The 14,634-nt window shown below is 42.2% G+C and overlaps 1 protein-coding gene across 1 annotated transcript in view; it reads right to left on the bottom strand.

Moving 5' to 3' along the window:
- LOC311508742 (anoctamin-4-like) overlaps positions 1–10,594 on the bottom strand; it is a 48,510-nt gene extending 37,916 nt beyond the window's left edge. The window contains exons 1-2 of the mRNA XM_084573680.1: positions 10,010–10,594; positions 6,965–7,039 (exon numbers count right to left, since the gene is read on the bottom strand). Of these exons, the coding sequence (XP_084429806.1) occupies positions 6,965–7,039; positions 10,010–10,235 (301 nt within the window). The 5' untranslated portion in view covers positions 10,236–10,594. The remainder of the gene's footprint in view (positions 1–6,964; positions 7,040–10,009) is intronic.
- Between the last annotated feature and the right edge of the window lie 4,040 nt (positions 10,595–14,634).

Below are 14,634 nucleotides of genomic sequence, written 5' to 3'. Positions count from 1 at the left end.
ATTTATTTATTTTTTCTTAACTAAGGAGAAGATCCTGTGATCATCTACCGCTGCTGTCTTCTGTGGATGTTCAGGCCTTTTTTTTATGTTGCTGATCTCACTGCTTCTCTGAATGTTCCAAACTGTTTATTTGGCATGAAGAGCTCATTTGAACACATGTTGTAGGTTCACAGAAATAGCTTCCAAATGCAAAAGCAACACTTTTGAAACAACTCCAGACCTTTTGCCTGCTTAGTTGATGCAAGAATATCCCACAACTGTCCATTTAACAGCCTTTGGGTCAACTACCCAATCATTTCTGAGCCACTAAAAATAGAATGTTTAAATATGTTTATAATAAAAAGGAAAAATCTGTGACCAGTCTGTATATATGAAACTGTATAATGGTTTTCGTAATGTTCTCTTTTGATATAGTGTGGCTGTTCTAATTTTCTAAATGAGACAACATACCACAGCAGATCATTCATCCTGTTGTCAAGAGCAGAGAAAATCCCAGCAGGTTGTTTGGACTAATGCCCAAAAAGCTTCTTGTAGAACAAAATGGACTTGTACTGTACCCAGCGAGACAACTGCTGATTGGACAAATGTGGTCTCTGCATGGTGTCAATACACTGGCACGAACAAAGTTGTTTTTTTGTCAAGAATGCTTTTGATAGATAGTTTCATCTTAAATGTTATTAAGTAAATAAACAAGCTTAAAGAAATAGAATTACGAAAGCATGCTTATATGAGATGTTAGGAAAAACTCAAACCTGAAGACACTACACAAGGCATCCAATATGGATGTTGCTGCTACAAACTACAAATTCTAAAAAATAGATGCATCACGCATTTTATACACCAAGATCAAAGATAGGCTCCCAAGGTTAGTGTCACCAGTTCAATATCAAATGTGACATATGGTCATGACCTCCTTCTGTTTCTGAATCAATAACAGCACAGTGAAGTTGACCTTTGAACTTATGGATATACACCAATTAGCCACAACATTAAAACCACTGACAGGTAAATTAAATAACATTCACTATCTTTTGAAAATACAATGCTCTGCTGGAAAACTTTTGGACCTGGCATTCATGTGGATGTTACTTAGACATGTAGCACCCACCTAGACCAGACCAGGCACCCCCCACAAAAACGGTTTAGGAACAACTCAAAAAACATGAAGAACAGCACAAGGTGTTGACCTGGCCTCCAAATTCACTAGATCCCAAACTGATAAAGTATCTGTGGAATGATCCAAAGAGGCTGCTCCCCTCAACCCATAAGACCCAAAGGCCCCCACTAACAACATTCTGTTGCCAGACACCACAGGACACCCTCAGAAGGCCCATGTCCATTCTCTGATGAGTCACAACTGTTTTGGAGGCACAAGGGAGACCTACACAATATTAGGCATAATGTTATGCCTGATAATAATGTAGTCACTTCATCTTGTTATCCTATTTCATATTTGTGTGAAAATTTGTCGGCATTGACTTTCGGCCACAAATTACATAATAAATTGAGTAATGAATGAATAGTGGATCAGTCCATTCTTGAGTCCAAGTGAGTGAAAGTTTGTCCTGAATTTGAAGAAATTTCCACAAGGCATTCACGAGAATGAGATAAACAGATGGGTAACCTGAAGACACTAAGCTTCGGCTGATGTCCGTTAGGAGGAATAAAGAAAGAACAGCTGGTAATGCATTCACTGGCAAGTTTAATTTCAGATGGTAATAAAATGATGTGATTAAACAGTTCCACATGAGTTTCATCAACTAATATACACTATAGGGGTCGATGGATTTTAGGATTTTAACCGTATATTTAATAAAAGTACAATCGTGCTTGTGTAACTCTAGAGCTCTCACATGAATGGTTCGTATAGAAATATGGTCCGGGTACTATAAGCACTCAAAGCAGCCATTAACTTTTTAAGCGACATTAACAACTGCTTTGAGCCGCCGCTCCTCAACGGCCCATAAAAGTCACCTGAAATGGCGAGAGGGGCGGAGGCGGGGACTGTAATCTACACCTGGCATGTATCCGAACGACCTCCAAAACTCGCAGTGCGCGGACGTAGTGTGTTCTAAGCAATATCTATGTCGCAGTCATCAGAAAAAAAGTGCCCCTGTGGCTCTCTGAGGAGAGCGAGGCCCAGATACGTAGCCCCCCTCCACTTCCTGACGCCCTCAGAGGTAAGAAAACAAACGCAGGTGCAGGTATCTGGGCCACAAGCTGCACTATGCAATTACAAGTTTGAGCTGTGTGTCTACAGAGGAATACTGGTGGAAGTCCTGTAGGTGGAGTTTGAATCTGCTGCTGTCAGTTGATGCAGAGATCAGTAGTAGTGCTACACACAGACATTACAAACATTACACCTGGGGTTATATGCATTTATAAAATACTAAAATATACCAACATTTTATGAGTTACAGGCTGTAACATTACAACCTGGTCTAAAGTTTGAACATACCTATGCATTCAAGGGTTTTCCATCATTTTTCTGATGACGTTGAAACTATGGAATAACACTTGTTCATAACAATAGGTAACATACCGTAACGGACAACACAACACCTTGTATGCACTTTGCTTCATACTTTGCAAAGAAGATGTGCTGCCCTCATGAGCAGCTAATGGCTTACCTGGTAGTTGGGTACAGTCCAGGTTCTATCACATTCTCACCATACACAAACCACTCTAGACATTGTTTGGGACTGGTTTGAAACCAACTTCTTTCTTGGGGTGGGTGTTATGGTCTACAACTGAGTCCGATTACTGTTTTCAGACCTGACCACACAAACTGAACCAAGTGATCAAATCCGCCATGGTTTGTTTCAATCGGACTACAGGCGTGAGAGCACCCCTAACCACCTTCACGAGGTCATCGCTTCCCACAACGATGAGCCTTGGCAAAAGTTACCTGACGGAACTTCTTGCAATCCCAATGTGCCTAGGTACTGTTGCTATACGGTTCGATACATTCCGTATTACACCAAGAGCCACTCAACTAATGGAAGAGAAACAACTGTCCGTCCTTTAAGACGTGAAGGTTTGTCAATCAGGACAATGTCAAGCACGTCAGGTCCAGCTGCAAAACCAATCAAATGCTGTGATGAAAGTGCCCTCTGCTGCAGAGAAGTTTATGAGAGTTACCAGCCCCAGTTAACAGGACCTCAGACAAGAGCCCAACCCCATGCATCCCCGAGTTTAAAAAGCAGATAAATCTCAACATGAAATGGTGGGTAGAGACTGGGGGAACAGTCCTCTATAGTCAAATGGCTGCTAGGATACCACAAATAAAACTTTTGTAAGTTGGGTTCATAAGCAAGACGACGCCGCATGTCATTCCATTTCCCGTGCATATCCATAAATGTGTGTCTTGTCCCACTTTGTTCGTCTCAGTTCTTAACCCCGACCTTCTTCTTCCATATTTAATTGCAGGAACCTGGCGGACAAGGAACACAAGTTTCCTGAGATGTGCCTCCACCCTGAGTCTACTCCCTGGGTTCCTCTGCATCTGAAGACCATCATCCATCTATGTATTCCACCCCTCTCATTCCCTCCTTCCCTTCGACCCCTGTAATCCCTCCATAAATTTTCCCTCAAGTCCTGTGTCCCTTCCTTGCCTTCCTCTTTACAAATAATCATGCAACTGACTAACATGGGGTTAATAAGTAATATGACATAGGGTATGCTTTAAAGAGCAAGGTCACCCAAGCCTTCGAGTAGTAGGGAGGGCTGAGACACATTGTGCAGGACGTAAAATGTGAAAGAAGTCTCTGAGTGTAAATCACCTGGCCAGTAATGTCGTATCAAACACACCGTATCACACACAAAAACAGGATGACCTAACTTGGGTTCTGTGAGTGCGCCGAGATGTGAACAATGAGGCAATGCGGTAGAAATTTCAGCATGGTGTGTTTTATTATTTCCCATGTCATCCTTGACTGAATCCCCACCTCAGGGTGAACGTTAACTTTGTCTATCAGCCGCACAACTGCAGTAAATTCCTCCAACAATAGAGGAGGGTGGAATAAATGCAAGATTATAATCGATTAGAACTTTTAAGAACCTACAGTGATGCTGACTTGTATTTTCCCCTCAAACAAAAGCCAGGGCTTTTAAATCACGGGCGGCACACTAACTCTTTTTGATGTCAGAGTGTGGGGCGAGACTATAGATCTTTTCCTTTGTAAAACCAACAGGGTGAGTCTCTACGGTCCAGAGCTCTCCTTCAGCACTTCATTAGTTTTTTTTTCTTATTTAGCAGAGAAAGAAGAGAGGAACACCTGCATGCAGCAGCAGCAGCCTGAGGTGAACCCTTCACTGTCACAGCTCATAACTTGCAGCCTCTCCCACTAAACACACACCGCTGTAATATTCATCGAAAAAATGTCAAGGAAACAAGGACCCAATATTGCGAACGGCAGGGGGTAGCAGTTTTGTGGCGGACAGGAAATTTCTTTTGGACAGCTTTGACGCCAGCACATCATTTGCTGTCAACAACGTACAAACAAACTTGCATGTCAAGGGAAATCGTTAATTTTCCTGCCGCTTAACAGATCCTGCCTTTCAGTTCCCCAATCCCCTCAGCCTGCTTAAAACTGATACGGCAGCAAACTGCATCAATACACCGAACACTATTATTCAAATGGATAGTAACACATTGGAACAAAGTGCATTTATAAATATGCTGTTTATCATTTAGTCTCAGCAAAATGGATTGGATTTCTACTGTGTCTTAATAATAACATAAACAAAGACACACATACTGCGACAGTGAGCTAGCATGTGCAAATGCTGAAATCCTGAAGCTGAAAAAGTTAAATTTAGCCATCATTGTTCACACATGCACTTTTTCCTGCTACGACCATGTGAGCGTATATGAAGAAAGACCAACCCTTTATGACGTCACCGACAGATTTCCTGAAGAGCAATTTGAAGCTCAGTGTGGTGTGTCCGGCCGTCGCTGTCTTGGCAGTGTCTAACTCGGCCTAACCCCCGACTAATGTATGTGTATGAAGCTGAGGCAGGCAGTTCACGCCTTAGGGGGCAGCGACAGACCCATGACGACACCCACCTGTCACTCAAGTGCTTTACTTTAATCCATAATACAATTTAAACCAGTGACTTGTGTATAAATTGATCATGAAAGTAATGAATGAGGTACAAGTATGTAAACATGGTTATTTCTGCTGTATTTTAACATGTGGATTGATTCTTTTTTTGAAGCCACCCTCAAGTGGTTATTTGAGGAACTGCAATTTGTCAGACCCAGAGGTTGCCAAGCTAGAAAAGGCCTCCACTGATTTAGCATTGCACCTCTGCAACACTCTCGGCATCATAACGGATTTAAAAGAATCGCACAACTAGAAGCATCCACGTTTTTATTCCACATTTTTTCTTTCTCTGCAAAACGACTACCCAAATCTCAAAACAAACTTTATAACAGCCAGTGTGAGACCTTTGTGATGTAGCCTGAAACAGCTAAAGCAGAGAGGAACCTGCTGGGGCATCTGGAAACACGTCATTTCCTTCAGTTTTTGACCACTGACTTTAGGCTTTACATGGCACGAGTCGCTGCACAATAACAGGAGTAGGTTGCCGTGCTGACAAGTTGGATTTGTGCAGATTGTCGCCTGAAGCTCTTTGTGAATGGCTCACTGTGACTTCCTGTTTCATTACTCACCGTGATATGTAGTCTGCTGTCAAACACTGACTATTGCTGTTTCACCTACACAGTTTTGATTGACAACAACTAAATTCCAAGCTCACTGTCAAAACACACTGCATTTTCTATGGGTAATTCAACATTCAAGTCACCTTGTTTACTGCCAGTTTAATGTTTTTAATGTGAAGTTTGCAGCAATCCCATTGACTAGCAATCACATCCAGATATCTGTTTGTTGATTAAATATTAGCTGTAACTTAAAACGGCATTTCATAAAAATGGGAAAACATGATTAATGCATGCATGTTGTAATGTCCTCTGCCCAAACCGTAATTCAGGTTATCAGTAAGTGGTCAAAGCAGTCGTAACTAGCGATGTCCTGATCGGTATCGGGAGATCGGTATCGGGGCCGATCCAGGCATTTTTATAATGATCAGATAGGATCGGTATTGGGCTTCAGCCAAACACAGTCTTTTATCTATTTTACGTCTGCCATAAACCAAAACCACATCTCTGTAATGTTAAAACATCTTTAAGAAGGTTGGCTAGCGTCAGAGCTGCCAAAAACCAAAGAAGAAGAACCAGGTAAACAGATAAATACAAAAAAGGACATTAATTTGCGATTAATCGCAATAATTATATTAATCTTTTGTCAGCCCTAGCCCAACTCATCCACTTATTAAACATTGCTCTACAGCGCTACTAGTGGTCAAAATCTCCACAGGATACCTTTAATAATACGTCTAAAAGTGGATCCGGGTGCGCATATCCAAATAAAATAGTTCAGGTGCTAGACAAAAAGGATATATATTGAAAAAATGGTCTGCACACTGTGCAGACCATTTTTTCAGTACCTTTAATAATACACCTGGATGGGTGGACTTCACTTGAAATGGCTGTTGAAATTTCAGCAGCAGTGTTCATTTTAGAACAAATTATATTTTACTTTGTACTGCATGTGTTTAATCACTTTCCCTTTTACCACTGCAAACAGTCCAAACTGTCTGACCTGGAACATGCTTGTTTGATTAGGCTGATAACAGTGTTTGACTCTTTTTCTCTGTACTGACAGGCACACAGAGTTCACTGATGTTTTGTAAATCTGTTTAAGAGTGAAATGTCCGTAAAGCCTTGGCCACTGCTCTGTGATTTGGAAATTGCTGTTTCTGTGTTTCTGTGGAATTTCATACCATTTAAAAACCAAAGCCATAGGTGCAAAATACTGTCCCAAAAGAGAGCATAGCATACAAATAATCTCTTCTCCCATAAAAACAACTCAGTGTGTTTTCAACAATGTGCACTTACCAATAGTGATCTGACTGACACAGCTGTAGAAGGTTCCTGAAGAGATGTTGTAGCTGCTACTGCTGGGTTCGCGGTCTAAAGCAGGAAGAGAGATCACACGTAAGGACACGGCTTTTATCCAAAGCAAGCACAGATGATCATTAGGTGTTTTTTTTTTTTTTTTTTATACAATCAGTGCTTTTGCTTTTTTCTGATCCTCATGCATTTTGCAGTTTCAAATCTGCCCGCTAAGCCACCGAGCCTAGTTCTGCTCCTGGAGGCTTGAAGAAATCCTTGACCCTGCAGCGTTACAGGAACGAAACCCCTAAACTTGCAGTGTTGGTGCCTCGATCCACACTGAGCTACACAAGGGGGAAACAACTCTTGACCTTGGCAGAGTTAAGGGAATAAAATCTGTAACTGTGGCAGCTTTAGTGCCTTAGTCTATCATTTTATATATTGAGGGAATAAAGTCCTCCACTGTGGTGCAACACTGTAAATGAAATTCATAACAGTATCAGTGTTATGGGAATGAGCCCAGAAAACCGCTCCTGTAACCATGCTAATGTTAAGGAAATGGTGCCTCAAATCTTGCAAGAGCTTATTTGTAGCTTGCTTTTTAGGATTCTTCTTAGTCATTTTGTGTAAGTTTCAAGTGCACCTCTTTCAACACAATAACACAATAACTATGTTAACCCACATTAACAATTATTTACTGGGTATGTGGAGTGTGACTGACTTGGTGAGATGAATATTACAAATTTGTAATTTTACAGCATGCCTGAAAATTCTGACATGTATTTTATAAATCTGTGGCCTTTAAAAATTGCTGTAAACAGGTGAACCAGATAGCTCACGGTCACCTATTTACAGTAACTATCCGACAGATGCAAAGCAACATCCGTCTATAAAAATGGATGACACCTGATCTATTTCGGGTGTGTTGCTGGCTACCAAAATAAGTGCAGTGTCAAAGCTGAAGTCATATTGATTCAGTAATCCAGGTTCAAGTCATGTTTATTGTCTCTTGCACAATATGTTAATGAACAAACATATACGGCCATGTGAAACGCCTGCAACTACTACCACACTACTTTCACTCGGCCATCTTCTGGTGTCAAATTAGTAGATGAGGACGAGGACAAAGATTTAAAAAACGCGGAGCTCATGGGAGCAAGAGAAGCGGCTGCATCTGTGTGTGCCGCCGTCTTGGATGAGCATTGGTCATGATATTTTTGGCTGACAGTTGTTTTATGTTGCGCTTTTACATCAGTGTCATCAATCAGGTTTGTTGTCAATATGGCTGTATGGTACATTGTCGCCTAGATGCAACAAACTGATCACAACTCATTCAGTCTTTTGCTGGCTGTTTGGCTTCATTTTTTCTCAAGAAATCTGCAATCAGTCGATTCTTAAAAGACTATTGTTAAATGAGAACTGCACTGGTTAGAATTAATTTTGATATATGTTTGAGACCAGGTCAACACCTTGTTCTGTTCTTCATGTTTTTTTAAGTTGTTCCTAAACTGTGTGTGTGTCTGTGTCAGGCTGCATCCTGCTGGGGATGGCTGCTGCCATCAAGGAGTGTCATTGCTATGGGGTGGGGGTGCCTGGTCTGGTCTAGGTGGATGGTACATGTCTAAGTACCATCCACATGAATGCCAGATCCAAAGGTTTCCCAGCAGAGCATTGTATTGTCACAAGATGGTCAATGTTATTCACCTCTCCTGTCAGTGGTCATAATGTTACGCCTGATCTGTGCATTCCTCACTTTGTTTTGTTTTGGCATCCAATATGTCCTTATCGGAGCCTTTTTAGCTAATAGAAACCCTCCACTCTGTTCATCTGCTAAGTGCTAACTTGCCATTTCGTGCTGGAAAGCTAATGTATAAAACAAGTTGCAAGGTGTGAACTAAAACAATGATTTAAAATATGCAGTATGGCTTTGTGCAAAAGCGGAGAAATAAATCTGAGGGATTAAATAATAGCGGGTTCATAGGGTTTGACCAGGGTTCACACATGTTTTTAACTAAGTAATAAAAATGAATTTCATTGTCATTCAGTAAAGCTGCATTAAAATATGTGTGCCATTCTCTTCATACCAGAGTCCGTAAGTTAACACCACTGTACAGACTGTGTCTATTGTACTGACTTGCCTGAGGTGACACAGGTTAATTAATAATATAACCTTGACCCTGCAAACCAAAGGCTTAATGTGGAACACCAAGTTATCAGGGGAGATAGAGATGAAATCCTCCATCAGCCTCAGCAGAAGACTTCCCCTGGCACTGCAGTCACTACTTGAAAACTACCACGTATTTTTTATTTTTTTCCCCCCAATCTCATCTGCTCATTTAACTATTTAGAGAATTGCACAAATCTCTCATTCCCTCATTCTCTAATCTAACCGCCACAGCTGCATCAAAGGGGAGCAAGTTCAGCACGGTGCAGGCATTTGTCAATGACTGGGAGTCCCTTTTTTAGCTCACGCGCTCGCGTTTGCTTCCGTGTTTGGAGATAAAGCTGCGAGTGTCATTTATTTCCAAAGCAACGGGAAGCCAGCGCGTGGACTGGGCATGCCGTATCTGCCTCTGAGCAGCTTGCAGAGACATCCATAATTTATCATCGGATGAATGAATAACACCACAGCAAAGTGTTCATTGAAAATTAGCACACAGACTCAGATGCAGGGTCAGGTGATCTTTTTGGGATGGAATTTGAACATAAAGAGTGTGTGGAGGAGGCTGTGGTGGAATCTCTCCTCTTGATAAGTGAGAATTAAATATGTAGACCACCTCTCTTACTTTGAAAGCCACAACAAACATGACACAGACTAATTTGTATCTAATTCGTATGTCTGTGGTGATTCATCACTGGAGAGATTAAGGTGTTCCACTACTTCAGTGTGTCTTGAGTTGTCCCAAGCACTCACTTGGAGCACACTGGAACACCACACCCTCATTTCAGCCCACACTTTACCCTCAAATTAGGGTAGTTGGTGAAATAAACGGATGAAACTGAGTTAATCATGCAAACGGATGAGCATGCTGCATAGGGTGCATTTACCTGCGGATCCGGAGGAGAGGCGCGTAGCGATGGCGCGGCGAGGACTGCGCGGACTCCCCGGAGAAACCCGCACCACCTCATCTTGACACTGCAAACAGATGACCTGGTTGTCCGGGCTTTCCGCCACCTTGCCGGAGCCCACGTGCTCGCCCCCTGCCTGGATCTTCATGCCCGTGTTGATCTGAGGGACCAGTCGCATGTCGGCTCCCGCCTCATGATCCAGCATCCTCCTCACCGGCCGCGGCCGCGCTTATTACGCATGGCTTCGGCGTGTGAAGGCGTGCAGCTTCTCGTGTACCTAGAGCGCCCGTAACTCCACCCACTTCACACCTCATTCAGGCACGGCGAGCTCCAGAGCGCTCTCCGCAGTGGCTCACCTCCGCTCCATCATGTCAGCTTCTCTCGGCTCCTGTCGGCGGTGGATGTTGCAGTCTTTACGCATGGCTGCAGGCGTGGCTGCTCCACGTGGTCGATGAGGTCGCAGTGTCAGATGAATTCGTCTTGGAATATTTGTGGTGCCAAAATAAAGAATTCACTTAAAGTAGTTTTGAATTGTTGTAAGTTTGTCAAGTCTATATTATACATTATATCGGTATATTTATCCTATTGGTTGATAGAAAAGAATAAGACATTTAAAGACCCTGGTTTTAGTTGTTTCTTATTTCAGTTTTATTTTTTATTTTTTTTCCCCCACACAAACAAACATCAAGCACCAATCAGAATATATGCATTTGAGTCACGTGATGAAAAGGTTTGGTCATTGTCAGACAAATTTCATCAGTCTACACCCACATAGTCTGTAAGGAACAGTCTAATCTCAACCTCCTAAATAATCTCCAAAAAGTCCTCAAAAAAGCTTTTTTTATTCCATTTTTTATATTATTTGGCAAAGTGATTAATGAGCAGGGTTTTAAGTGACTGGTGCAGGTAGAGGGAAAAAAAATACCTTATGCTCTGCTTCTAGTCATTGCTAAATAATGCTTTCAAAAGGAGCCTGCTCTTTTGTAGCCTGGGAAGTCAGTGGTGGTTCTGCCAAGGTCAGTGTTTTGCTAAGAAAGATGCAAAAATGAATGGAGGAAACGGTCCGACCAGCGATGGGATCAGACAAGGTGTCGCTTTCAGCAGCAGATCTCATATCGTGTGCCAATTTGATATGTGAATCCAGATGATATGGGATACACCGTGTACTAGTGTCATGGCTGTCCGAGGCGGCATGTACAGCTACGGAAAGTGTGGGTCGGCCTCTTAAATAAAACTGCCTAAATGAAATTCAGTGAAAGCTGACAATAAAGTTGCATCATCACTGTATTGCATCGCATTATATTGTTGGGGGGTAAGTCAAGGCATAGAGTAGGAAGCATCCACTAAGTCTAGACACTGGTGCTGGTTATGATAGAGGATAAGGCTGGAACTCTGCATGAGAAGAGACTCAGATGAGCTTGACCCAGGCCCTGGATGTAAATACTGGAGGCTGACAGAGTTGAGGACAGTCACAGGAATTCAACAGAAATGACAACTACTGACAACGGCAGAGGAGAACACATTTAAAGTGTGACAGCAATGACATTACTGGCTCACTGATTGTGGAAGATTGCAGAAAGATCTGAAAGGATAAGCTAGTCAGCTCATTGTGAAGTGAGAAGAGAGAGAGAGAGAGTTGTGAATGGATGGGGCTAAAGATAGTGTTCCTGACTGAACTTCATGAGTCATAATAAAGTAAGAAACAGGAGGGAGAAGTGAGGAAGCTGGATTTATAAGATCAGATCATAGGTCCCCAAATACTTGTCCATAGACAGGTACCAGGTCACAAACCATTTCCTACAGGAGTCACCAAACAAACCAAATAATAAACATACGTCATTATGGGGCTGTTTGTGCTTTAATTGACCGATCTTAGCATAGGCTGTCTGTGCCTCAAGTCCCTCACCACAACTGGGAGATCACTGACCAGGGAACTTGGTTGCTGCAGAGATTTCTTTGGGGAAAAAAAAGAAAAAAGTCACCACCGGCAGCCAAACGTAATCTTCAGCTTCCTCAGTGAACTGACTTTGCCGCTTCAGGGAAGAATGACAAATTCAACCGTTGCTTCAAACCGTAGATGACCTACGAAGGGCAAAGAGATTAATCTGTGACCTATTTGTGAATATGTCCAGGTGACATCCAGGTCAGCTGCATGAGGAATATCAACTCCTTGAGCTTACAAAGCTATACAAAAGTAAGTTACGGAGTTCCTCAGGGTTCTGTGCTAGGACCAATACTCTTCACGTTATACATGCTGCCATTAGGCAAGATTATTAGAAAACATGGCATAAACTTTCATTGCTATGCAGACGACACCCAGCTTTATTTATCCATGAAATCAGATGAAACTAATCAGTTGGTTAAACTCCAAGCATGCCTTAAAGACATAAAGGCTTGGATGACCTGTAATTTCCTACTCTTAAACTCAGACAAAACAGAAGTTATTGTATTCGGTCCTAAGCATCTCAGAGATTCATTATCGAATCAAGTGGTGTCTTTGGATGGCATTACCTTGGCCTCCAGTACTACTGTAAAAAACCTTGGTGTTATATTTAATGAGGATATGTCCTTTAAATGTCACATAAAGCAAGTGACCAGGACTGCCTTCTTTCACCTGCGTAATATCGTCAAAATTAGGAACATCCTGTCTCAGAGTGATGCTGAAAAACTAGTTCATGCATTTGTGTCGTCCAGACTGGATTACTGTAATTCATTACTGTCTGGCTGTCCAAATAGCTCTTTAAAAAGCCTCCAATTGATTCAAAATGCCGCAGCAAGAGCATTGACAGGAATTAGCAAGAGAGATCATATTACTCCGTTTTAGCTTCTCTTCACTGGCTCCCTTTAAAGTCTAGAATAGAATTTAAAATCCTCCTCCTTACATACAAGGCCCTTAAAGGCCTAGCTCCATCGTATCTTAAAGACCTCATTGTACCATATCATCCCAACAGATCACTTCGGTCTGAAAGTGCAGGCCTACTTGTGGTTCCTAGAATTTCAAAAAGTAGAATGGGAGGCAGAGCTTTCAGCTATCAGGCTCCTCTCCTGTGGAACCAGCTCCCAGTTTGGGTTCGGGAGGCAGACACTCTCTCTATTTTTAAGGTCAGGCTTAAGACTTTCCTTTTTGATCAAGCTTATAGTTAGGGCTGGACTAAACCATCCCTTAGTTATGCTGCTATAGGCCTAGGCTGCTGGGGGACGATGCACCAAACACATGTCCTCCTTCTTTCTTCTCTCTCCTCTCTCGCATCCTCCACTTTCTTTTCTCTGGCACAGAGCTCTTGCCCTCTAATTTCCTATATACTACTAGTCATGCCATTCTGTGCTATTACTATGTAGAATGTTTACTGCTGTGTGTGAGCTGGGTTCTGCTCGAGGTTTCTTCCTGTTAAAAGGGAGTTTTTCCTTACCACCGTTGCCTTCAGGCTTGCCCTGGAGGTTTCAGGCCGGGTTTTTGTAAAGCGTCTTGAGACGATTTGTATTGTTATTGACGCTATATAAATAAAATTGAATTGAATTGAATTGAATTGAAAATGACGGTGGCCTGGGAAGTACGTTCAGCTTAATAACTCCCGGCATTCGGGATCAAAGTATTGAAACTGTTGCCTACACTTCCAACATGATATCTCTGCGTAGTGTGGGTTTCTGCAGAGCACATAAATGTCCAGCTGTTCATGGGGATACTGTAGCAGGCGCCAAAGGTAAACCAAACCAAAATGACCCAAAAATGCCAGTCATGGAGGAACATACATACAAGAAGGTGTAAACTATAATGCGCTGATACATATTTGCATTATTTTTCTTTGATTAAAGAGAAACTGGGCCCAACATTCAGTATCATGACACCTTAGCCCGATAAGTTTGATAAGTCTACTGATCCCTTACTTCAGTGAAAGGCCGGCAAAATTGTAAAGTGAATCACACCCAATCTAAAGCAAGTAAAGGTTAAAGCTTTCCAAAAACTGTGTACACACACATTCTCGCCAGTCCACTGCTCAGCACTCTGAGAGTCTTTGAGGGAGAAAACACTTCATTTGAGGAAGCCCCTTTGGCTCAAGGGATATAGCCCAGATCTGTCGGATAATAACTCAGCGACTGCAGAAATCCTTTATGCTGTTCCACATTTACAAGGCCAGTGTAGACCAGACTCAGCTGAACAAGGCCCAGTCTGCTGCCTGGTAATAAAGCAGTGTGTCGACTTTGGTCTGTTTAGCTTTAAATCATCCCAGCCTTTACTTCTAACCTTGTCATCATGTGTAACTGCAATGATTTGGGTGTTTTCACAGAGGTGGCGTGTATGAGTTGTAGCAAACATCCTGGGCGTCAAAACGAAAGGTGTTCTCGTAGGGTTTTGTGCATTCCCAGCTAAACAACAAACAAAAAAAAAGATGAATAAAAGTGGTACACATAGATAACTTATCACATGCCTTTAGTTTTCAGTAGATTGCCAATGTGTGTGCAGTATAATACAATACACCCAAATGTAGCATCCTGCTTTGACCCCCAAATCGGACAACTTGATTTGCTGACCAAGGTCAAAGAATAACCTACAGGCTTGAATTCATGCAAACCTGAAATTCAACCCTGTGGCTATCCATTTTCAC

The sequence above is a fragment of the Chelon labrosus genome (genome assembly GCF_963514085.1).
Source record: "Chelon labrosus genome assembly, chromosome: 23".
NCBI lineage: Eukaryota > Metazoa > Chordata > Actinopteri > Mugiliformes > Mugilidae > Chelon > Chelon labrosus.
This window is presented reverse-complemented; position numbering and strand designations above follow the sequence as displayed.